Genomic DNA, 27,581 nt, shown 5'->3' with positions numbered 1-27,581 from the left:
TGTAATGAGAGAGCTGCTAGATTAGCACCACATATATTTGATCTCTCGCTGATAGAGGGTTGAGACAGCAGACGAAAGCAGTTTTATTTCTTTTTATTTGGTGAGGTATAGATGGACAGCTTGGTGAAAACATTTTTTCCTATTTGATGGAAGTGAGACAATCTTTCACATTGCTTCCTCTTTCTGTCTTGGGCTACCTGGCTTGGACATGGACATGGCTTGGCCGACAAAAAATGAATCATGAGTGTCCCATGTTTTCAGTCATTCTACCAGTCTGTATGGCTGGATTACTGTCTCCTGGTTGAATTATTCGTAAACAGACATTGCCACCTTGGCTTTGCCAGATCCTTTATCTCTCCCTCCCCTGTTCTGTCTTTCCTGTCTGTGTGAATAGCCGCTTTGTGTCATATCTCCACTCTCGGTGTCTGCACGTCTCTTGTTCGTGTTGAGTGTGCGCCTGACTTGTCAGCAGCACAGATGTGCTCATTGTCCGGATGAGCTTACCGCCGTGTTCAACCAGGCTACCTGAAACCCCGGCTGCCACGAGTTATGTTATCAGATGAAAGAGTGAACTGAGACGGGGTGATTAGCACACAGGCTGCTGAATGAAGCGATTTAAGGGGTTGGCATGCTAGAGGTGACTCGAGGAAGTGGAAAGAAAAGGTTTTGCAACTGAATGTGACGATTCGTTACGACATAGACGTTAAGGTCTTTCCTTAATAGGGGTCAGCAACCTTTAACACTCAAAAAGCCATTTGGACCTGGTTTCCACAAAAAACCAAGCACTGGGAGCCGCAAATTATTTTTGACATGTAAAATTAATATTTCACTCAATATATTATTTTTTACTGTTGTTGTGTATAAATAAATTACTCTAGCATGTTGCTTGTGAAATTATATTTATACAAAGAAAATAGTTGCGGGGTGCGGGGCTGGGGGTTTGTGAAGATCGCACGTGTTCGTGTGGGGGGTGGTTAGGGTGCCGCTGCCAGAAATCCGTCAATTATTTATTTATTAATAGCACAAATATTCATCTACAAGCCAATGACATGAGAAATGTTTAATCACCCAGACATGTATAAAGACCTGGGTGGACATGTTTCGGTAAAGAGGGGATCTGGTCACCCTAACTCTAGACCGCTTACTTATCAACTAAGTCAACATATGCAAAACATTAAACACTTAATACTCACCCCAAGATTTTGAAACAATACTCTTAATTAAACAAACTGATTAACTGGTCATATTTGCATATACGGCATTTTGAGCAACAAAAAGTCATACACATTTTAAAGTTGCTTGTTAATGTTACAAGATAAAATACGCTTACATTTTTATTTATTTTCCAAAGCCACAGGGAGCCGCAGTGTAAGGATGAAAGCCGTGGGTTGACGACCCCTGGCCTACACAAATAAAGCCCCAAAGACCTTCCTGTAGGGATTATTATGAGTGTTGTGTGTGAAAGTGTTGGGACTTGTTGCTGGTGTCTTTGTGTTTTCTGAGAGGCTTTTGGCATTGCTTCTGAGGCGGTACAGAAAGACTGCATTTAATATCTGAGACTATTCAGTGTGCTTTTTTCCCTCTGGGGGTTGGTGACAGTTTTAGTATGATGTGATCATAGTAACAACGGAGCTATTGACTCTATATTAACCAAACATGTGTGTTTCTGACATATGTGTCCTGATATATGTCAGAATCCCTTGATAGCACATACACTACCATTTAAAAGTTATGCTCATTTAGGAATGTCCCAGTTTTTGATAAAACAATGGTTTTGTCCAGACATTGCTCGTGTTGTAAATGACTCTGATAGCTGGAAATGGCTGTTAATTCTGAAATATCACCATACGTGTTCCAGTAGAATGCTGTGCTCATTAATGTCAGTCTGTTACTTTAAAAGCTTCATGGATTATTAGTAATAAACTTTCCAGTTATTCTAGTAGAGCTGAAAACAGTTGCACTGATTTAAAGATGAAATATAACTGGCTCGTTGTGTATCTGGTGACTCCACAAATCAGAAAAACTAACAGATTGACACTTTTTTTCCACACTTAGTCTGCCCACTCATTTTTTTTTTATGAATGGAGTTTGTGCAAACATCCTCACCTCCACTCAGTTCTCTGGCCTCAGCCCAGTGTCCTACAGAAATATGTATGTCTTCTGAATAATGGAGCCATTGTCGCTTTTGACTGCTGGTGGGGTTTAAGTACTTGTCTTTTACACTGTCCATCTTTGAGTGTTTCAACATGCCAGTTAAACGTGAGTGAGTTTGTGTGTTCAGGGCCGTAGAGGTTATTTCACGGCCGTTCATGCTTCTCACCTGACTTTGCAAGGTGTGGGTGATTAAACATGCATGTGTGGGTACTGCATGAAACACACACACACACACACACACACACACACACACACTCCTCATCTTTTAATATCTTTAATATTTTTCTTACATTCATCTCTTCTTAACCTTAGCAAGTTTATGTAATAACTAATTCCACAATCTTCTGTAGTGTTTTTCTCAGCATGAATGTGAGGTTCGACTATGAACCCTTGCTCAAATTGGACTACAGATTTGACCTGGTTGAGATTTGATTTTTTTGCCCCTCATGTTATCAGATTTCCTTGATTATTTATGTGTACTCTATCTATTGATTTATAATCCAGATGAAACATTACAAGTCTTTGCAAGTTATAAGTTGGCCAGGCTGGTCAGTCTTGCTTGTAGCTGATGTTAAGAATTTGTTTGGATATTTGCTGCTTCATTTAGTGGGTTTGTGGTGGTGAAACTGCTTCCAGATACCCGGCCAAGTGGCCATGTTTTCCTCTTTCCCCAGCATCTGCATTATATCTCTTATTTTTTGCAAAGCCTGTTTATTTGTGAATGATGTTTCATTTTCCACTGGTTCATAGTATTTTCAGATGCATCACTTCCAGGGCAAGTTCACCGAGTTCAGTTCGTCATACATCCATCTCCCAATTATTAATGCGCTTTGATCATAACCACACCCCCTCCCCCTCTATCACAAAGTCTCTCAGAAACACACACAGTCTTTTTCTCTTGAAACTGCTGAAAAATGGTTTTGAATGCAGACCAAAAACTGCCTGAAGACATTCAACCACAGAAATTAGTATTTAGGAGTTGGTCAGAGAAGAACTGCTGTGTTGTGTGTAGGTTTTTGAGTGTGTGAGCCTGTACTCTCAGTGTGTGTTTAAATACCAGGGGACAGAAAGTGGTTTGCTTTTATCTGTTAATGATTAGTTCTGCTTGGTTACAGGAGAGAAACACATGTAGTAAGATAGACAAAGGTGATAAAAGTAACAAGTAGTTACAGGGAAGTGGAAGGAAATGTGTGTGTGTGTCTGTGTGTGTGTGTGTGTGTGTGTGTGTGTGTGTGTGTGTGTGGAGAAGACTGGTAATCTACTAATCCGTTCCATCTGACATCATCATATGGGCAGGATTTCCTGTGATGTTATGCCAACACACACACACACACACACACACACACACACACACAGGGGAAGATTAGTGTTCAAAATCAGCCGTATAAAGAACAGGTTAACAGCAGCTCATGTTATCCCTCTGGATTCAGGTCACTGGGCTGGCAGCATCAGAGAAACCATTAAGTGTAGGCTGGTATGGATCGTTAATTCAGGTCTGTTTAAGTCAGAAGAACTGCTCCCGATTCTTGGTCTGTATTTCATGCTGGTGTTTTATTGGACAATTAAAAAGGATTTAGGTGCATTCATGAAAATTACCACATTATCAAGATCTCAACTGATTACACTTGACTGTACCTTAATAGCACCTAAATAAGAACAGAATAATATAAATTTTATTAACGTTTTTGCTATAGGCTAAGTGCATTTGAGCAATACACTGCTCAAAAAACAGGGAACACTTAAACAACACAATGTAACTCAAAGTCAATCACACTTCTGTGAAATGAAACATGCTGTTGTGCAAATGGAATAGACAACGGGTGCAAATTATAGGCAATTAGGTGGTGAACACAGACCACTTCTCAGTTCCTATGCTTTCTGGATGATGTTTTGGTCACTGTTAAATGCTGGCGGTGCTTACACTCTAGTGGTAGCATGAGAGAGAGTCTACAACCCACACAAGTGGCTCAGGTAGTGCACCTCGTCCAGGATTGCACCTCAATGCGAACTGTGTCTGTGAGGACAAGAAGGAACAGGGACGAGCACTGCCAGAGCCCTGCAAAATGACCTCCAGCAGGCCACAAATGTGCATGTGTTTGCTCAAATGGTCAGAAATAGACTCCGTGAGGATGGTATGAGGACACGACGTCGACCAGTGGGGGAAAATTCGCCACTGGTGCCCTGTGCTCTTCACACTGAGAACGTGATAGACATGACAGAGTCTAGGGATACTGTGGAAAATGTTCTGCTGCCTGCAACATCCTCCAGCATGACCAGTTTGGCAGTGGGTCAGTAATGGTGTGGGGTGGCGTTTCTTTGGGGTGCCGCACAGCCCTCCATGTGCTCGCCAGATGTAGCCTGACTGTATACAGAGATGAATTATATACAGAGATGAAATCCTCAGATCCCTTATGCTGGTGCCCTTGGCCCAGGGTTCCTAATGCAAGACAATGCTAGACCTCATGTAGCTGGAGTGTCAGCAGTTCCTGCAAGACGAAGGCATTGATGTTATGGACTGACTCTCCCGTTCCCCAGACCTGAATCCAACTGAGGGACATCATGTCTCGGATTTTAACATTTTTTTCATAGCTTATTTTTTTAAACAATATTTAAAACCTTTGTATATTTAGATATATGACATAAAGAATGAGATTAACAAAGTATAAAACAGGATTTCTTTATGCTCTTGCATTCTGATGTATCAATGAAAAAAAAATAAGTAAGTGGTATATTATAGGTTTGTGTTTATAACTAAACAAGTATATTTGAGGTAAATTGCCTTCCTTTCAATTGTCCCACCTCTAGTGTAAAGGTATGTATGACTATGTGTTGATGGATTGGCTTTGAGAAGGCTCCTGGGATTGTGCAAGGATAGGTGTGTGGCGCTATAGATTGGACTTTGCAAAGGTCACTGATTGTGCAAGGTGCATTGCAAAATCAGAGCTCAGTAGTATTTCCAGGCTAATTAGTATTTCAGTTATTGTGTGAGCAGCTACAATACCTTTACATTTATCAGCCCTTATCCCGCACAACTTTTTTTTTTCTTTCATAAATGGAAAAACTCATTACTCTTTTTCCTCTTCTTTTAGGACCATGGCTATTGGATACAGGTGCACAGGTTGGAGCACGGAGATGGCGGAATCCTTGATCTGGATGATGTCCTGTGTGATGTGGCTGATGATAAAGACAGAGTGAGTCATCTGTGTATGTGTATGTGTGTGTCTATGAAGGGAAAGTCAGATGGGTGCATTTTTTTTTATTATTTTTTTTCCCCCAACCCTTGCTGCTTCCTGTGAGGTCAATCAACTACAAAGAACAAAACCCAAAATGCTTCTCTGAGATGGGCTTAGTGCTTAGAACTATTTTGTATTCCTGATTAAGAATATAGTATTTAGACAGATTTTTTTCCCTTGATTAAATAAGCACAGTACGATGTTTTAGGAGGTATGAAGTTGACATCTTTTGGAAACTCACTGTATAATAACATTACCAGGTCGAGCGGGCAATGCTATTGATTTATGTAGAAATCTGCCAACTTATTGTTTTCTCAGCTTTTTTTCTCAGCATTATGTGTGTATGTATGTATGTACACACAAACACATGTATATATACACACACAAACACACACACACACACACACACACACACACACACACACACACACACACACACACACACACACACACACACACACACACACATACAGCACAGGCCAAAAATTTGGACACACCTTCTCATTCAATGTGTTTTCTTTATTTTCATGACCATTTACATTGGCCTGTACTGTATATGTAAATACATACACACACACACATGTATATTTCTTTACTTTTTTCTGTTTTTGTGTTAGTCAGCAAGTTTGTAAATTTTGTGTTAAAGGAAGCTGCTGGAAGTGTTTCACCCACCAATTGAGACTTGTGTCTGTCTCCCCTTGTGTCTGTCTCCCCTTCCGGATACAACAGTTGGCATCAGTCCAAAGTCAAGGGCGTCTGGGGGTAGTTTAATGCATATATGTGTGTGTGTGTGTGTGTGTGTGTGTGTGTGTTTGTGTGTGTGAGCTGGAGTTAATGAGTGAACTGTTATCTTCGTTCTTTTTCTATGACTTTTTGAAAGAGTTTGTTACTAAATTAAATTCCATGGCTGCGAGCTGTCCCAACCCAGGACTGTGGGCATGGTGATGCTGGCCTGATTGACCATGACTTGTTTTTGCTCATCTGGCGTGAGCTGTGTTGTGCAGCAATGGGGCTAATTAAAACTCCTGAGTCAAGAGTAATCATTGAGGGTGATGATGGCCTCTGCAGCCTGTTAGTCTCTCATGATTCTTTTGTTTTTACTTGCACCTTCTTTTTTCCATTCACATGAGGTTAAACCACTATTCATAGTGGTTCATATATTGTCATCATCTTCCTGCCTAGCACACATACACACAAACACATGGGTTTAGATCAGCCTGTCAAGCAGACAACAGATTCACACACACCCCCCCACACACACACACACACACACACACACACACACACACACACACACACACACACAGCTGTTGTCCATGTTATGCAATCCTGCAATTGCCTCACCAAAAGGACAAGCATGTTATTCTTTAGCTGATCTGAACACTTCTGATCAGAACTGATGGCTGTATTGTTGTGCTGAGATCATGCAGTGATCTGGATCCAGAATCAAACAGTCTATCACTTCCAAATATATTAAAAGAAAAAGCATAGCAATAAAGCAGTGTACCTCCTGATTAGAGCACTGGTAAACACTGAAATGGGTCCCACAGAACAGAAAACTGTATATGGGTTAAAGTTTCTGGAGGAGGTTGCTCATTAGCACCCTCTCACTCATTATCCTTAAGCACTTAGTCCTTTTAATCAGGGTCAGCAGCTGCCAAAGACCATCCCAGGAAACTGTGTACAAGGCGGGGTCTCACACGTACATACCATTAATTCATATCTATGGTCAAGTTAGAATGGCCTGTCCACCTAGTGTACATGCCTTTGGATGGAGGGAGGAAGCCGAGAGCCCAGAGGAAACCCATGCCCCCACGGGGAGAGCATGAAAACCCTGCACACACAAGGTCCAAGCCGGGATTCAAACTGAAAGCGTTGCTAACCGCTGCACCACCGCGCAGCCCTCATTAGCATCCACTTCTTCAAAATAACAAATGATTGGTGGGAATGGTGTTTTTTTTTTTTTTTTTACTGAGTTGTGCATTGTCAGCACATAAGTGCTGTGCTGTTAAATATTTCAGAAATGCAATTCTGCACCTTGGGCTGACCAAAATTTTTTGATTTTGTCTTCAGATTTTATATTAAATATTACAAACAATTGAAAGGTTTATGAATGGTTGATATATACAATATTCTCCGCTGAAACCTAATCAGCTCTAACAGGAAAATACACCATCTTAATTGCAATCCGTCATAAATCTTATATTGCAGCGTTTAAGCAGAGGTACAGAGCAGCCAAAACATGCCACTGACTTATTACAAGAGTTTTCCACTTCACACTGAAATGGACACATGCATAAATGTTTTTTTCTGCCCTCCACTTACCGCCATGTGGGAGATTGCTGGAATAGGGCCCTTTGTTTGCTGGTGTAAGGGAATAAAACATTTAAAACACAGTAACAGGCATATTCTGGAATGTCTGGCAGCGGGGGTTCTGTTGGAAAACTGCTGCACTCATCTTCTGCCCTTAATCTGTGCAATGCTAGCAGTGCATGAAAAAAACTTTTTGATTCCTGCAGGAATACATTTTTAGCATCAGTAGTGTTCACGTCATGTGGCGGTGAGCTATAAACAGCGTGAGCAGTTTGAGTGTGTGCATATGTGTGTGTATGCATGTCCTTGGAGGTGGCATGCCTGTCCTACTGGGAGGGGCTGGCTGTGTATTTGGATGGGGTGTCATGGCAACTGGTCCAGCAGGGTTTGCAGACAAGAGGAGCATCTGGAATGTCCTCTCCTTCCCTTCTTTCCCTACCTTTATATTTATTTCCATTTTTCCTTCTTCTCATTCTCCCCATTCTCAGTCGTCCTTTTTTCTACAACAACTCAAATATGCTAGTTCTACTCATCATCTGATTCATTTAATTTGCCTTTTGTCTGCATACATTTTTGGTTTCCCTTTTTATTTCTAATCTATGATCTTCAATGATCTGTGCATCCTTTGACTGTCACCCACGTGGCTAAATATATAGGTTTCATCTGTAGGTTTCACCTCATCGACTCACACAAATTAGCCGTGTTAGATCCTGCTGTAATCAGATTCATATGCTGCTCAGGCTTTAGCTGCTAGCAGGGGAGGTGTTGAAGGTGATTGGATGAGGAGGATGTAGATGCCAGGGTTAATGATATATTTGTACATTGTGAGCCATTAGCCATCTGCACAAGCATGGTTGAGAAGTAAATGGTGACATTGTTGGGATTTCATCTGTTTCCTGTCTGCACTGTTCAGTTGGTGTTTTGCTATAAACAAACCAAAAATGTTCATGAACAAATGGTCAGGTTGCCCCCTGTCTTTCAGAAGGTGCTAATACAGGAGATGATCTTACATCCCTTGCTGTTCTCTCTGTTCTATTACTGTTTGTTTTTTGGAAACATACACACATACACACACACACACACACACACACACACACACACATACTGGATCTATGACAAGGAAGGGTGTTGCTAATATAGTCAAACTGGATTAAACCTGGATTAACTTCACAACACCACTTTGATGCCTGATTGCTGACAAAATTAGCTGTGAAGGTCAAAGGGCATTTTAAATCACACTCAGTGACAGAAAGAGTAACAGAGAAAGTGAAGGACAGGGTTGTGGGTCTTTTTGTTGTGGGTCTTTTTCTCCTCTGTGTGATCATTGGCCAAAAATATATAAAGGAAAATACAAACGTGTCATGTATTAAGACAGGCAAATCTTACATAAGCATCATGTGACCACAGTAAGAACACATATGTATACTCCCACTCACTTACTTTGTGTGCACTGTGCATGCCTTTGGGTGGCAGGAGCTGGGATTTGAGCTTTGGAAGTGCAACCCAAAACATACACAGTTTGATTGAACTGAAAAAAGCAGAATATTTCATCCCGTAATCCACAAATGAGAGAGATGAGATAGCAGGGATGCGTGTTGCTACATGCGTTAATGTTTAAGGAGCATTCCTTCCAGCAGTTGCTTGACATCTGTTTTTGTGTGACAGAGAGAGAGAGAGACAGAAGGACACATATAGGCTTGAGCATTTCTGACTGCATGCCATCGTGGCAGCTCCTGGCATGATGACCCTCACCTGCAGCTCCTTTGATTCTTTCCATTGTTGGAGAGCATGCTCATGCTTTATTTATTTACATTTTTTTTGGTGTGGCACACAGCAAGGCCCTTGACCCTTGAACGGAACTTGACAGTGCTTTCACAAGGTACACAAAGACTCCAGTGTTGAGTCTGTGATGACACACTCAGTGCAGTTGTAGAACCGGTGGGTGCTGCAGAAAACAGGAGGGCCCAAGTTTATTTTAACACTGGACAAACTAACACATCAGACTGTACTTTGCAAGGAGATGTGGAAATGGGAGCAGGAAAGGTACACTCATACAGAGAACACACGCACCATACACTCCACCTGAAAACACAAAAGAGAAAAACATCAACACAAATCAACACAGACCCTGACTATTGAAAATCGAGACAACTACATCGCAAGATGCGTATCTCCTCGCCCTGACAAGGATTGGTTCAATCTCGGAACCTGGAATGCTTTTATTGTGACTCACCCAGGTGCAGGGCATTCCGCAGTGTTCTGGGATTCCTCTCAGGTGGCTCTACGTTAGGCTCTGATACATTAGTCACACTGACCTAGTCACTGACATGGAACTGGAGTTTGTTACAAGCAGCGAGGAGAAACATTTTATACGCTGGAATGACATGACAACCACAAATCAAGACTTGAGTAAATACACAGAAACCGTCATGTTCCTGTTAGAGATATTGAGTCTGTTAAGTGATTAGGTCTAATTTGCACATTGTAGGGACATCTTCAGCATGTTTCACTTGACATAATTTCTTGAATATTTTCAAAAATGAACAGAACTAATTCTATAGAATGACAATTAAACAAATGTAATAATGTAAATAGACAAAACAAACAATATTTGCAGTACGGACTAAAGATGTTTCATTTTTAAAGGGGTACCAGGGTTTGTTGACCAGGGTTTGAGTCACCATCTTGTCAGTACATACATTATCCAACTTCCTAACGCTGAGCGGTGTTCTTTCCTAGTGATGTGGGGACCTGCGATAGGCCCCTGTACTGGGCACCAGACAATTTTTTTTTTCATATTACACAGCCTTACCCTGCTCCCCGTTCATGAACATTTACCGAACTTCAATCCCCTGCAGCTTCCAACTCAAACAGTCCCTTGACCCTTCTGTTCTCTGCCTGCCAGTGTTTGGTTTCGTATGAGTTTAGCAGACTGAGGTCCTTCTCTTCTCTTCTCTTCTCTTCTCTTCTCTTCTCTTCTCTTCTGCATTTTATTTGTGCTTGTCTTGTTTATTAATATTTATAATCACATTGATCAGATGAAACTTGAAATATAAAATATATCTGCCCAACCCTTCCTCAATGCTAGCAAACCATTAACATCTATGATATAAAGAGGAACCTGATTTTATACACATATTACTAAAATCATGACTTTCCTCAGAAAATGAACAATGGTCGTTTTGAACACACAGTTCTATGCATTATCATTGCGAACCACCTGTGTTACAGACACATGGCACGCTATCACTGTTTACACAGAGCGTGGTCCTCACGCTCTCCACCCGTCTGCGGTTTTGTTCACTGGTCAGCCATAAAAGAGCATTCCAGGGAGATTTACAGTGGGCTGAAATGTGGTTGGATTTAGCATTGCCTCTGTTGGAAGTGCCACTGCCATGACTGATGTTGCAGGTATGCCCATGTGGTGTTGCTAGTGGAAAAGTTCTATTTTCTTCCCCTTTGGATTGGTTTTCTAGTCAGTGAAAAAGTGTACAGGATCTGCACAAATCCTCTACAGGCCTCTTAAACATGCAGATTAATGTCTGCCATGTAATTAAGGAATTTGTAAATCTTCTAAGAAGATTTTAGAAGTCAGTGAATTAGTGATGGATTTGGTCAGTCAGAGGTTGAGATGGGAGGAATCTTGAGTTTGGCTAGGCGCTTTTGGTAGAGGTGGCAAATGTAGCCTTGCTGCCATCTAGTGGTACATTTGAAAAGGTTTTACACATACTATATACTTTTGGGCCTGGATGTCTACAAATCATTAACTTTAAGCCACACCCCTTTATTAGGACAATAAAAACTGTAAAGATCCAGGCACTCAGGCTATTATGAGCAATTTCTTTGGAGACACACTCGCCTATGAACCAGAAGACCCAGGTTCAAACCCCACTTACTACCGCTGTGTCTCTGAGCAAGACACTTGACCCTAAATTGCTCCAGAGGGACTGTCCTTGTAACTACTGATTGTAAGTCGCTCTGGATAAGGGCGTCTGATAAATGCTGTAAATGTAATGTAAAAAAATGTTCTTCATATTAGGAATGCTACGAGAAGTCCAACAATATAACAATGGAGATAGAAGATCAAGGACACTTAGTAAGTAAATCAAATTTATTAGTAAAGCACATTTATCCCCAGTACATACTGACCAAAGTGCAATTAAAACAGAACAGAATTTATAATAATTTACAATAAAACAGGATTATTACAGTCATTAAAAACCTGGAAAAGTCATGGAATTACAATTTTCCAGGTCTTGAAACATTTTGGAGTATGAAATAAACAAATAAAGTTACGGAAAAGTAATTGAAATCTGACATGCGAATGTATAACAAGGTACATAGTTCCCGAAAGCCTGCGGGATGTGCGGGTGATGTGTTTGGAAGGTTTTGTGAGAGTGAGAACTCTGCATTTATTGTAGTTTGTCCCAAGAGGTCTCCAATTAATCCCCAATTTTCAGAACTGTGTTGTATTCTGTGTGGCTTATTCATGTGCTTTGAATAGACAGTTAAACCTTCATGTGCAACTGTTGATGGATATTGTTGAGATGGTGATGCTAAAAATCCATGGACAACCCCAATCCTGTACTGTGTCTTTGTATAAATATAATGTATAAATGTAATCAATCAGTAGGTATTTCCATCTGTAACAGGTGCTGTCTTACATTTTCCATTGATTTTATTGATGATGAATAGCAGTCTTAAAAATATATTATATAAAGCATATTGTGCACGACCCCAATTTCGTGAATCCTTGTCCCGCCTCTCTCCTCCTCATTAGCATTTTAAACTACACACACAGAACTGGGGCGTCCTAGAAAAATCTCATTGTGGGACTGGTTCAGTGTGGCTGTAATTCTGCACCAAGGCTGAATTTTGGAAAGAGACTTCAGATAGAGTATTATGGGACCACTAAGACCGATATAAAAGCAGAAATCCCCTGTGGATTCCCACAGGATCCCCTTTGATGAATTTATTTCTCTTGATATAGCCTTTAGCTGCCTTTATTAACTGCTTGGTTTACTCTTCGTGTTTTTGTATGTTGCTCATTTGCACGTTAGGGCAAGTTATCGTTGTGGTTTGTATTTAGTAATAAATCTTTTGTTTCATCCTGCTCCTGCATTTTCCCCCACTTAAGTGCATTCTGACACACACCCCTCAATAAGAAAAAAATTTAATCCTGGCTGTCTTTGATTGACTGTTTGAGCCGGGCAACATCACTGCAGCAATGATGGCCAAAAAATTATTTTGAATCCACATTGTTTTACATTAAACTTCCTAAATGCTTTTTTAAGGTTGCTTTCCTAGATAATTAATTCTAAAGTGAAATTTGAAGGCTGGCAGAGCTCTCATTTCTGTCTGTGTGCTGATGACCTCTGCTGTCTGCCGTCTGCAGCTTCAGACATTCTGTTTGTTGGTGAGGCTGCCTGTTCCTTTCATCACTCCCTGCTGGGCGAAGGACACTTGGGAGAGGGAGGGGGATGGGTGATCTGGACGGTGTGCCGCTAAGGGTTACTGTGGCGACATGTGACCTGATGAACATGAGAGCATGTGGCCTCACAGACCTGTCACTCCGCTGCCTCAGCACATTACCCAGAGGACCATGGGGCAACATGCATCATCATTGTTGTTGTCACATTGCTGACAGGAAGTAGCCTCCCCTGCAAAAAACAGCAGGAGGTTGACACACACATGCACACACACAGACACACACACACAGTTATATAGCCACACATTATCATAAATTATATGAAATGTTTGCACCCTCACACATGGAGATTCATACATTTTCATAAATTAGTTGCTGTAGTAGGAACAGAGAAAGAACTAAGAGGGACCTTCTGACACGACAGGGTTAGTCTGTATCACACACACACAACATACACAAAAAGGCATCATACAGTGTCCAGCACTGAAGGTTTGATGTCACAGATTTGATTTCACTCAGATAGTTACTTTATCCTAGAAACTATTTAATCTTGGGTCTAGTTGTTCAAACAATTTGATCTGGATTTAAAAATGAAATTGAAAAAGTGACACAGCACAGCACACGGTGAAACAACAAAATGTGTCCATGAAAGGCACCCGGGGAGCGTGTGTGGGGACGGTACCCTGCTCAGTGGCATGTTAATGGGACATTCTGATTATGGGTCCATTTTCTTACCCGCTAAGCCATTTACTGCCCTGAAATCAATTGAAATGTCAAGATTCAGCCCAATCTGTTATCCAAAATTCCACAGGATTACTTTTCATCAACTGCACCCTGGAAGTGCTGTCTTGCATGGAGTTTATTTTTGTTGTTGTTGCAGTGCACAGTGCCGCCACCGGGAGGCAGCAAAAGCTGTAATTAAGAGTGCCGTTTATGGTAACCTGGCTCGGGGACACTCGGGCCGTTTCATGGGCATATTTTCTGGCTAATGCTCATGTTTCGTGGCAGAATGCAGATTGAATCTGGGCACTCCAACTGCCTTTTGAAATAACATGGGTGCATCACTATGGCAACAGTGCCAGCATGCCAGGGTTGCACCTGGGATGCTGAGGAGCTCAAGCTGTGAGGTAAATTGGGCAATTCCAAATCAGCATTCCAACAGCTGCTCACTTTTCGAGCGAAAATGTATGTGTGTGTGTGTGTGTGTGTGTGTACAATCTGTAATAATGAATTGTAAAAAAAAAAAAAACAAAGTACACGTAGGCTAGGATGCCAGTGTATAAAACAAACTTAAAAACCAAGAAGTTTTATAAAGGAATGCAGACTAATGTGCTTTATTAGTGTCTCCCATAAGCCCTGACTCGAGTTCATCCGTCGCCAGCTGAAGTGGTCTGGTTGTGGTCAGGCTCCGAGTTGATCCTGAGACGACGGCTATTGAAGGGAAACTCAGTTCATTTCATCTGTCATCTAATCAATGGAGCTCACTCTCCAATCAATGCATCCACAGTGTGACTCCAGTGAATGGAGTCGATAAAGCAGACTTCACTTTCCCTCACTCCTCACTTCTTATTTTCTTCATCCAGACCTGATTCCTTTTAAAGTTTCTGTGATGGGAGACACAGCCAAACCAGGCTATAGAAGTTGCATGAGTTTATGTTCTTAGTGATTGGCTTAATTAGTCATATGAGGGACTGTATTACTCTTAACTACTCTTGCTTTAAGCAATATAGCATTAATAGAGCATTAAATTAATGCCTTATAACAAGTAGGATATGTGCATCTGTAGCTCTTCTAGTCTCTAAAGTTCTCAGAAAGGTGCTTCTGTCTTTTCTTCAGTAGAAAAAGCCCTTAGAGACAAAGGCATGATGGGTTTAGGAGACACCCTCATTTCATTTGGAAATGTAAATCCAGGCCACTGTTGGTTGGTTGATGAAGCTAGATCATTCACATGGAAAGCTACTATTGTAGGCAAGCATCATCTCTCATATGATCTTGGACTTCAAGGTAACTTCTGTCCTAATAAAAATATTATTATATTATGTCTGAAAGTTGAGTCATGGCAACTGGACTTCTTTCTTTAAGGTAGAAACTACAACACTTCTGAACAACACTCAACAACCTTAATGAAATAAGTCCAGTTGCCATGACTCAACTTTCAGACAGTTTCACCTGGATGACTGATAATCTTCACAGACATTATTATATTATTATTATATTATCCTAAAATATTATTATTAAACTATCTTGCCATATGGGAGGGAACCCACACCATCACACACACAAAAGTCAGAGCCTGGTAAATCATAAGGAGGATCATGATGCTACCCACCATGCAACCACATCGCTCAAGACAATAAATGAATGGAATACATGCCTTTTAACTGGAACATGTAAACATGAGCACATTCCTCCCATTTTGGCTTCACTCCCCTGGCTGCCCAAATCGTTTAGGATTCATTTTTAAATTATTTTTTTTCTTTTAAAAACTTCCCATTCATGCCCATTAATTTTACAGAGCAGCAGTGATCCTAATGCATTGTGCCCCCACCCATGACCAATTTTGTTAACATGTCCCAAACAAGAGTAACAGCTGTAAATTTGCCCAATTTGTCCAATTTAATTAACCAGTTTCTCGCCTCTCCTTCATCCTTTCTTGTGGCTTTCAAACCCAAGATGAAGATTCTAGTTGGCTTTTAAAGCCTTCAATGGTTTTGCCCCATCCTACCTTTCTGAGCTGCTATACCTTTATACATCCCCCTTTCTCTCAGCTCACGTAAGTTTAGAGAGGACCGCACTTTGCTGTGGCTTCTCTGAAACTGTGGAATAACTCTGCCTGTGCACATTAGACAGGCATCCTCTCTGTCTGTTTTTAAAACTTAAAATCCATCTGTTTTCCTCGGCCTTTGACATACATTGAGGTGTTGGCATTATTGTATTTCCATTCTTTTAGATTTCTATGTATTTAATGAATTTTAAGGCTTTTCTTATTTATTTAAATTTCCTATTTGTGAGTGCAGCGGTGTCTTTTGTCCATACTTTTTACTTTGGTCCTGTGTACAACAGTTTGACTGGAAAAATTATAATAGTGTGCTAAATTTCATGTCTTGACAACCCTACATGACTTTAAATGGATTAGGCAACACAAGGGACAACAGTCAGACCGCAACCGAAAGTCACATGGAAGCTGTGTGTCACCAGCCAATGGGCCAAAACCATGGTGAAATTGCTTTTAATTAGATCAGCCCCAAGTTCAGCTTGCAGCAAGTCTGTGACGGTCACCTTGCATGTCAAAGTTCGTGAGTCCCCAAACTTTTCTGGATCGTCTTAATCTGGTAGCAGGTGTTTCCCCAGGATGGGCTTCCTATTATGAAGACGTGATCCGTGAAGGGAGGAGGGCAGTGGAAGGAGAGAGAAACGGGGAAAATGGAACCGTCCTCGCCGTTATCAGCTCAAAGCACCTGCCCATCCTGAGGGAAGATCCAGGGGGATTGACATTTATGCTTTAGACAGTGATAAATAGAGAACGTGGGAGGGAGAGGGGTCAGGCAGAAATGCCAGGCAGGGGCGCTGAATGAGGAGCTGCTTAAAGCACGGGCTGTGTGACACCCAGCACTTTGCAGACAGAAACACTTTATTATGCTCGCATGAACAATGACTCATACTCGCTGCTAAATGGTGACAGAAGCACCCACGCTCCCTGTCCCCGTGTGAACACATCAACTTCATAGTCTCATTTTCATTCATTTTCCTGCACTGGCTTTGAAAGGCTTTCATGCTCTTTTCACAAACAACTTGGTTCAAACAAATAAACATGTATGTAACAAACGAAGGCAGATGGGCCGAGCAATTAATCGCCTATTTATTTTTAGATGCCATTTTGATGCTAACAGTGGTTTTGTTGATAAGGCTGCAATTATGGAAGTAGGTGTACTTGCACCGTAGTGTCTTTCTCTCTCTTTCTGTGTGTGTGTGCTATAAATGGTTGTTAGAATGTACATAAAGCATATTAAATATTTAACACAATAAAATAAACGAATGCTGTAAATGCTGCTTTATTGTACCCATTGTGTATCTGCCACACAGGGAGCACATGAGTGACAACCAATTGGTTTTTCTCACTTGTGATATGCAATATGTAATATACACATTTGATTGGCTGCTGCAGACAGACACATAATTCAGTTCAGTGCACATGATGTCACCCCAATTCATAATTTATGAATGTAAATAAAATGTATTTATTTCCTGTTCTGGGTCTGACCTATGAAATTCATCCTAGACAGAGACAATACCTACAAAGAGATGGACAGTGCGTTTTATGGTATCTTTTGTGTGTCTCGTTTACATTACTTTTAAGATGAGTTGCATTGTGCCTGCTGTGTCTGGATATGTCTTTTTTTTCAAACACGGAGAGAGTGGAAACATGTATGTGTTGTAGGACTGGGTTTCAAAAAATTGATTTCCAGAGTAGAAATCGATCTTTCATTTGATGCAAAAACCAATTTACAACTTGAAATCATTTTATTAGATGCTTGTTTCTGTTGAGCCAAGCCTGGAGAAAGTCTTTGTGTACATAGAACTCCTCCAGTTTAACGATTTTGAAAATAATCAAATAAAGAAAGGCATCCTTGCACTGCATAAGATTCACTTTGTCACAATTAATCCTTTTATTTCAGCCCACATGTGGGAAACTAGAATGTAGTGTGTGCTCTAATAAGACAGATTTGGGAATAAAACACAGTGCTTTCCCAGCATTATACACTGCCCTCCATAATGATTGTTCTTTAGGTTCTAATAAATTCAGTTTTGTTCTAAATAATAAGGACCACAATGGAAAAAAGGAAAATCCAACCTTTAATTCAAGTGCATTTATTCAGTGAGAAAAAAATCCCACATTAATAAATAATTATTTTACTTCAAATCATGTGTGCCACAATTATTAGCACCCCTAATGATAATACTTTGTACAACTTTCTTTTGCCAACAAAACAGCAACTAATCTTTTCATATATTGATTCACAAGAAGAATACAGAAAGACCGTTCCTCTTTGCACATAAATCATCCAGCAGTCTGGGTCCTCTCTTCTGCACTCTTCTCTTCAGCTCACTCTACTGGTTTTCAATGGGGTTGAGGTCTGAAGACTGAGATGGCCGTGGGAGGGGTTTATTCTGTATCTGGTGAACCATTTCTGTGTAGATTTGGCCTTGTGTAGTGTTTGTTGCCAAAAAGCTCTATCTTGACCTAATTTGACCAAAGCACACGGTCGCTTTGGTCAGCTGGCGACTGGCTATTTTCTTTTAGCAGCTGCCTGACTTGTGAAGGTTGACATACATATGCCTTACTTGAATGGTGTGTTCCTTTGTCTCTACCATGTTGAAGAGTGGATAAGAGAAATAGCCTCTGTCACATCATATTTAACAGGAAGTGAGAAAATACTAATTAAATGTTAAATGATACTCTGATCAACTTTTCTACAATTTTCATTGTGAGAGTATGCTTCTATAATTACAATTGAATTTATTTTAACACATCTCAACCACCCCTGCTAATAATTATGGAGGGCAGTGCAGCTTGTATTTTCCAAAAATAAAAAATTGCATATTTTTGTCACTTGACATGGAACAAAATAGAGAATTACAGAGGGTCAAAAGTAAAATTGATGCATGTAAGATAACGGTACGCCCAGTCGCAAGGGCCGCTGCTCTCATTGTGCTTAATTGTGCACATTGTGAAAAGCTGTAATTATTTTTGCATGACACTCTCTGGTCTGAATAGTGATGTTTTCCTACCAAGAATCCCTGAACCTTGTAATAGTGCTTTCTATCCAGCACAAGAAGTATAATTGCAAAATCAATCGTCATAATCACAGTTATCATGGTCACATCTGCAATTTTTTTTGTCATGCATCATTAATGTGCACAATCGCATATATAAGAACTGAGCATATTTCACTGCTCCAGCACTCCCTTTGTTAAGTGTGGGTAAACAAAAGGACTTACTGGGTCAGAAGTCATGTTTTTCCGAAGCTGTTTGTGTTGTTGTTGACTTTCAGTGTTTATGCCTGGAATCCTGTGCTATAGCCTGGAGGCCAGCCTTTCAGACTCGTACTGAACTCTCTGTCAGAGTGATCTGCTGGCTTCTGCTGCAGAGATCAGAGGAATCGGTCACAAAGGTGTTGATTTGGTGCTGGATGACAGCAGGGCTTGGAGGGTTTTTTTTTATATTATTTTCCAAAATGCCTCCTGACACCACATCTGCTAACAGGGTACAGCAGTCTCTGGCACATGGTCATGTGGTCCTCTGCCAGAATGCAGAGTGGTCACCGGAGGAATACGCGCACACACAGAAAGAGCTTGGTCAGACGGAGATGTTTGCTTCACTTGACAGCTGTCAGGTCTGATTCTGGTCTGCTGTTGAACCACTTTGTCGAATGGGCCTATTAGCTTTCTCTCAGGGTACAGTGTGATTGTGTGTGTGTATGTGTGTGTGTGTGTGTGAGAAAGTGAGTGTGTGTGGTTGAGGGGGGTTAAGAGAAGATGAGCGGAATTAGGTCAGGATACGGAGGTGCCCCTAAACTGGAATGACAGACTCAGACCCCCTGCTGGGATCTCCCAGTTACCCTAGAGCGCATAGACAGACAGACAGACAGACATGCATGCGCACACACACACACACACACACACACACACACGCCCTTTTGTGCATACACAGCCCAGTCAGTCTTGCAATTGTGTATAGAGACTGAGGTTTTCATCTATATGCTCCTGCTCTATACTTTTGTCATATCCTGTTAGAACTGCTTCGGAAATGAGTCCTCAGTGTGAATTTATTTTCATGTTTTTCTGTGGCTCTGCATTGTGTATTCACAAATTCATAGGACGCCATGACATGATTAAATTCCTTGTTTGTGTTCCACACCTCACTGTGCTTGCCAGACACTGTTATTTTGATCAGAACATACATAATGCTCTTTTTGCATTTGCACTTTTTTTGTATAAATAGTCCAAGAAGGCATTGATGGTTGGAAAGATTGCATTCTAGCACTAGAAGCATTTTCCCATCCAGGGAGCAAAGGCTAAGACACAAAAGATATTCAGGCATGGTTTGGTTTCACAAAAAGAGCAAAAGTGTCTAACTTTGATGATGCTGATCTCTCAGGGGGATGTTTTGAACCTTTATGGAAGTGGTTTTCTTTTTCCCTCCCAACGTTTTCCTTTATTTGTGACCGAGTATGATCCCTCTACTGTGCTGATTGTGAATTTTAGAAATATTCCAATTTGCAAAAATTCCATTGGAATAAACTTAAGTGAATTCCATGGAAATTGAGCCCAACAAGAATTGAGTGCAAATATACAAATGTAAATATAACACACACACACACACACACACACACACACACACACACACACACACACATACACACACATAGGATATAAGATGCCTTATATTACACAATTAGGATCATATAGGGCTGGGAAATTTCAGGTGCAGTTCAATACAATTCCAGTTCATATTGAAGATGCAGTATATATGTGTGTTTGTGCATGTGTGTGTGTGTGTGTGTGTGTGTGTGCGTGTGTGTTGGAGACAGTTGGATTGTAAGCATGCATGCTCTCAACATGACAGATGTCCCACCTCCCATCCCTATACTGAGGCCACCCCCCCTCCACACATACACTTACACATGCACACACACACTCATACACACACACACAGAGACCCCCCACAGCTCTGACTCTGGGTACTGTGTCCCTATGTAATTTTGTCTGTGCTCAAACTTCAGACGACCACATCCAGACAGACAGTTCAGGAAGCTGACAAGACCGTACTACTCACAATGTGCCTGGCTTCACGATATACAGACATTTCCAGCAGATTCAGAATCAGCTCTTAGCACTATATATAGCCCATTCTATTATTCATTAGACAAAGTAATCTGATCTCAGACCTGGAGCCAGCCTACTGTGGCTGGAAGTCTTTTGACTGCAAAACCCTGCAGTGATGGGAATTGTCTTCCACTAAGGCAATCAAGCATGGGTACGTTGATCCAGTCATCTTGTAGGTGCCGTGGACAGAGCCAACTGTAGCGTCTTGGCTGTGTGACGTTCAGAGATGAGACCCTCGCTGGTCCCTGGTGCAGCTCAAACAGCCGGAGCGTTTCACCCAGCCTCTTTTATTTAGTTGGAGGAGAAGAGCTGCTGTCTCCTTGATCCAGATCTGTCATCAGAACACACACACATCTCCTCCAGACAGTGAGACGGCTGAATAACTCTAAAATTCAGGGTCAAAACAACAGTTAGTTGAGGAACAGAGTTTGATTTCTTCAGAAAAAAATGGGAAAGTGAATGAAGGGAAGAATGACGGTTGAGAGAGCAGAGGAAAGAGGGGAAGGTATGAAAAAAGATGTGTTCCGTCAGAAAGACAAGAAAAATGTGGAGAATATGAAGATTGTGGAGAGCTGTTGTATTTCTAATCCCTTATTGATCTTTACTCAGGGAATGGACTACACCTCATACACACACACACACACACACACACACGGAGCGATATTGATCGACCTGTCAGAGTGGGCTCTGAAAGAACTCAGCCATGGAGAAGAGTCCCCGATGCACCCAGCGTCTTCTCTCCTTACTCCTGTGAACCGTAACTAAACAGAGTGCCATCCCTGCTCCGAGATCAGTTTCCAGGCACTACTCAGGATAGGTTGGTAAAACTATTGGGTGAACTTAGAAAATGGAGTTTCAGAAAATGCAACAAGCACCAACAAGGAAGTTGTTTTACACTATTTAAGCAACAGCTGCTTTAGGAAAATTGTGATAGCTTCCAAACATTAGTTCTAGCCTGGCCTGTTTTGGCCTGAATTTGAACCCCTGTACGGCTGGTTTGTGATGAATACTCTACACCAGTGCTTCTCAAAGGAAGTACCAGATTCAAAACTATCCAAATACCTTAATTACATTATTAGTTTACACAGAAGGGGTTTTTATTCCTAATAAGAATCATATTTATTATTTACTGTCATCCGCTGTCAATACTGCAAACATTCAACAAGTGAGTACTACACTAACTGTGCTACAATGAGGGCATTGAGAATAATATCTACCTAATTTAAATATTAACATTAACTTAGAGTCTCCTGGTGCATCACTAGAGGGAGCCTGAGTACCAGCAGTTTGAGATTATATTGGATAATGGATAGTCTATAACCAGGTGACCATTATATTTGTCTATCCCGGCAGGGGTGGTAGTAGCCTAGTGGGTAACACACTCGCCAGAAGACCCAGGTTCAAATCCCACTTACTGCCATTATGTCCCTGACACTTAACCCAAAGTTGCTCCTGGGGGACTGTCCATGTAACTACTGACTGTAAGTCGCTCTGGATAAGGGCGTCTGATAAATGCTGTAAATTTAAATGTAATCCAACAAAAAATGAAAAACAATCAATACAGGCCCATAGTAAAACGGTAAAATCTTTCCCCCCAGACTAGCCATTACTTTTTTTGTGATTTGCAACACATGGATCTTCTATTCCACCTTGAGTAGCCCCCTGCCTTCAGACGCTGACCATTCTGCACTCTGAACTGCCCCTTATTTTCCTCAAACCTCACATTCCCACCAAAGCCCCACTGTGCTTTTCACACAATTCCCTAAGCTAAAGGGGAGCCAGCTGCTCAACACCCACTGGCCCAATTTGCTGCGAGGTGAAGCACATGGGACCTGGAATATTCTCTGGTTTCCAGGGACTCCTGCCTGGTCCTCAGCATCCTCTACACTCTGATTTACAATAAAACATCTCTCATCTTTCACCAGACGAAGGGAGGCTTTTATATACAGATCATACATTGATTTTCTTGTCTTTCAGATGGATATGTCGCTCTTGGCAGGTCCATGCAGAGGTTCATGAGCACACATGAGTCCATTTCACAGACATACACACACACATATCTATTTGGATGCAGATTCTTTAGACAAAGAGCAATATTTTCGAAATGGTGATGAGCACACCCCCTCAGTTCAAGGTCATAGACAAATATATGAAACAAGAAAGAAACGCATTCTTAAATGATGTTAAATGCATGTGACGCTACACATTCATCCTGAATGAGGACGTAGTGTGAATAAGAGCTGTGATTGGGCTCCTCCATTTATAAAAACATCATTTAGAATTGAGTTGAGGTTGACAGAAATAATTAATTTCACACCAACAAACAGGATGGTTAGCACTTCTTCTTCCAAATGCATACAACCGATCAGTTCTTTTTAGTTTTAATGTAGATCCTGAGGGGGCTTGACCTCTCACCATCGAACAAGTTCCACACCGTGTGCATATTAGTGCACTTTAAAATTAGTACATCACAGACAAGATTAATTCAAATTAGCATTTTTCTACACGTCACGGTTCAGAAATCCTGTTGTCTTTGACTTGCGTTCCCTTTAATGTGTTTCAATGTTTGAATGTCCAGTAATGATTACAGTGAGTCAACTAGTGCATGTTCAACATAACCGTGTTGTCCATTAAACACGAATACATAATGTTCTGCTATAATAATTACCACCCGTCCTTTGATAAATAATGCAGAGCGTCTCTGAACACGGATCCCACGCCTCGTCGCCACTCTAACTCGCCGCCAGTGTCAGACTATTACTGTTTTCCCGCTTGACGTTCCTAATTACCCAGAGCTCGCACCCTCAACCACACACATTAAAGTCTGGGGAATAAATACAGTCACATGTTTTGCAAACTTTGGGGGCCCTTAAGGGGCCTGGCCTTATGGAATGAATCTTGTTATGCTGATTGAGCCATTTAATGGCTGAGGCAGCTAGAGCAGTCAGCCCAGCTTTCAGTTCTTTTTAGGTTGAAAAATCTGTGATTCTGTTTTATCCAAGAAGAAGCTCACTTGGACCACCAAATGGATTCTGGTTGCCATTCCGAAATCTGATAGTGTTTAGCAACTGACTTGAGGCTTAAAAGCAGAGGACACGTTACGTTGTCCTGTGCTGCAGTGTTCCACAATTAACACTCACTTTCACTTCACTTTCACTTTGAATGCATGAGACATTTGCAGTGAGATTGAAACTGGATGCACGGAAAGAAGTAAAAATGGTTGAATTCAGCATTTGGCCTGTCCCTTCAAGAGGTGAAAAATCAGACTCTGAAAAAGTGAAGCTTTTATTTCACACTATTGAAATTCTCCCCCCTTTCTCATGGTGTTGTTTTCCCCGTTGTCAGTGGTTGTTTTGCGCATGTTAAATGAGGCAGCACGCTGCCTCAAATCCCACACCTCAGCCCAGACCCCCTCCTTTCTAGAGTTCAATTCTTTATCCACACCTCGGCCATGATGCAATACACCCCGATACTGTTGCAACTGGGCTACAGAGGACACTGGTAGGTCTCCACAAACGCACACAGCTGCACACACCGAAGTCACAGCAGCACAACTAGTTATACATAGCACCATGTGGTCTGCTGCCTAGTCATGCACATTATGTGATTATGAGTTGATATTTAATAGAATTTTTAATTAACTCTTGGATTGCCATATTAATCAATCGTTGGTTTACTGTGGTTTACTTGATTCACAGTTTTGACATCCATATTACTGTGTTTTAATCATAAACAGGATCTATTGCTGTAATAAATGTTTTCTTTATGTTAAACCCTTTTATGATTGGTTAGTCTGAAATTGACAGAATAATGCTAAGAAATGAGATTGGGTGACAATAATTTCAGTTATTTTTTTGCCTAGGATGTATCAGCTGTAGTATAAAATTCAATAAATGTCATTTTCATGCAGCTTTTACCTTAAACAACCCTAGATCTTACAATCAGCAGAACAATCACCAGGGAAAACAAGGGTGTCGGGTGACTTCTGCCAATTCTTTTTAATTAGCTTTTTAGCGCAGGCGTGCCATAATGGGCTCAGAGTGTGCCTGTCAGGGTAATCACAGTGAATGGGGCACTTGTAGGCAAGACAAGGTCCAAAGGCGGAACCTGTGCTTTATCGGTTCGCTCAAGAAGCACTTTCACTTGGAAACTCCATGTGAAAATAGGCTAGATTGGCCGTACATGTGTGTGTGTACGTGTGTGTGTGTGTGTGTGTGTGTGTGTGTTCACATGCTCAGCCTTGTATTGTACCCACTAATTAGTACTGTCTGATTCACATTCCAAAAAAAGTGGGTTGAAACAGACACTGCCACTCTCCCTCTTGTGTTTGGCACCCGCTGTGTACTTGTTGTTTCCCCCCTCCCGGTGTTCTGCACCTATACGTTTTTTCATTTTTGCACAAACAACTCTGGTTTAACTGTTTTTTTTTTAATTACTTTTTTGGGTTGGGTACAGTGTGGGTTTCTGATTTGAATATCCAAGTGCCCGGGGTCTGTATAGCACTTTGTGGTTGACTGGGCTCATAGGGGAGGGAGAGGAAGCACGTGTATGTGTGATTGAAGTCTGTGAGGCTGCATGGCTTACTTAACGCATTTTAGTGAAAGTGAAGTGATTGTTATTGTGAAACACTGCAGCACAGCACACGGTGCACACAATAAAATGTGTCCACTGCTTTTAACCCATGACCCTTGGTGAGCAGTGGGCAGCCATGAAAGGCACCCGGGGAGCAGGATTACGGGGCCGCTTCCTTTACCACTAGGCCTCCCACTGCATTTCAAGGCACAAGGCACGGCGTGTTATTTATTCCATTTCCATATACACACACAATTTTTGTTATTCTATTCTGAACAAAATTCTGTGTTTGAGTGAATTGTGAGCGTATATCCCGACAGTCCCTTTGCACCTCTTTGACCTCTGCGACCTCTATGGTATATTCCAGGCACAAACGCGTAGAGATAACATGGAAAATGCATTAAAGCATGCGGATGATTCCATGCCTGTTGTCATGCGGAGAGTGACAGAATCGGGTCACGACGCAGAGCGCCTCTTATCAGTTGGCTGTAATGACACGGAGTGAAAGTACGTGGCTTCCATACTGTCACACGCTAAAGCACTGAGGTTACTGGGCTACTTTTTCAAAAGAATACAACATTCATGCACGCTCTATTTCAGTCACTTCAGCTTGGTCCCTGGTGTGCAACAGCACCTGTCTGAAGAGTGCTGTGGGCTCTGTTGTCAGATGTTTCCACAGTGATGCGTTCCCAGAACACAGGAAGACCTCAGCACGGTAAATCTAGAATAAATTGGGTTGCAGCATTTCATGTTAACCCTGTTTAAATAGCACTGGATGCGTTATTTAATGGCAGGGTGGGTGGACTGATAACTGCTTGTATCTTGTGTCACCCCACCCTTAATTTCAATGTGTTTTTGTATTTTTTGCTACGCTAAAGAAATTGGGACAGTAGGGGGCACTGTGGTGTCATATTTGAGTGCTGTCTGTATATATTTTTTGAAAATTGACGGCTGCAGGGATGAAGCTTTTACAGATATATTTTGAATGCATATGCATGTATGGACACACACACTCACACACACAAACAAAAAAGTGAGATGAGTTCAAAGCGTTTCAAAACCTGTGATTTTGGACATTTCACGCTCAACCTTGAATACATTTCAGAGTTTGTGTCTGTGTATGAGTTTAAGTGTAAAAAGAAAAATAATTTATTGTGTGTGTGCCTATCTTTTGTTAAAATATCTGTTAGTGGCTTGTGTGTGTGTGTGTGTGTGTGTGTGTGTGTGTGTGTGTGTGTGATGCATGTGTATATGTGCTTATGTTGCCAGGACATCTATACAGATCCATCTGTTTTCAGTGTGACTTTCTGCAACTGGAGGCATTATAGATGCCAGAGGCCGTCTCTACGCCACACATTCCTTCCTGCAAAGTTCCTCTTTCATTAATGACCAAACGGATTCGTTCATTGCTACACCAGCCCTGCACACACACACACACACACACACACACACACACACACACACACACACACACAAAATGGATGTGATTAGAATTGTGGGGGAAAGAGCCTTTGTTCAACATCTTCTAATCACATTGGTTTGCTTCTTACCGTGGCTTGTCACACTTTTCCCTGCTGTGTAATTAATTCCTCATAGTCAGATTTTAACTCACTCATTCTCCAATTGGCCTTTAAATGAGTGGAGAAATCAACGGCACCAACAGGCCCATCAAAAACATTGTTGAAGTGTGCAAGTCCTGGGGTCATCTTGATAACACACTGCTGCATAAATTATTATGGGATGGAGTCTTCATATCATAAAATGGCCTACCTGAGCAAAGCAAGAGAGAGCAAAGGGGTCTTATGGGGAAATTTAGAGCTCTATTTGATAGCAATGTTGAAGCTATGCAGTGTGTGGTGTGGCTGTAGTATGGATAAAATACCCTAGATTGATTATGCATAGTACACAACAGATGTACAGATACGATGCTCCAATGATTAAAGAAGACTCTTTTATGAACAGATGGAAATGGAGAAAGTCTTCTATGCGTTTAT

At 41.3% G+C, this 27,581-nt stretch overlaps 1 protein-coding gene across 2 annotated transcripts in view; it reads left to right on the top strand.

Annotated features, from left to right (window-relative positions):
• pard3aa (par-3 family cell polarity regulator alpha, a) overlaps positions 1-27,581 on the top strand; it is a 333,882-nt gene that overhangs the window by 30,257 nt on the left and 276,044 nt on the right. For both annotated transcript variants that reach the window (XM_028959719.1, XM_028959710.1), the window contains exon 2: positions 5,244-5,345. In XM_028959719.1, coding sequence (XP_028815552.1) covers positions 5,244-5,345 — 102 coding nt within the window. The remainder of the gene's footprint in view (positions 1-5,243; positions 5,346-27,581) is intronic.

This window comes from Denticeps clupeoides, chromosome 2, assembly GCF_900700375.1.
Source record: "Denticeps clupeoides chromosome 2, fDenClu1.1, whole genome shotgun sequence".
NCBI classification, from domain to species: domain Eukaryota; kingdom Metazoa; phylum Chordata; class Actinopteri; order Clupeiformes; family Denticipitidae; genus Denticeps; species Denticeps clupeoides.
Note: the sequence above shows the minus strand (reverse complement) of the source record. Positions and strands in the feature narration are given on the sequence as shown.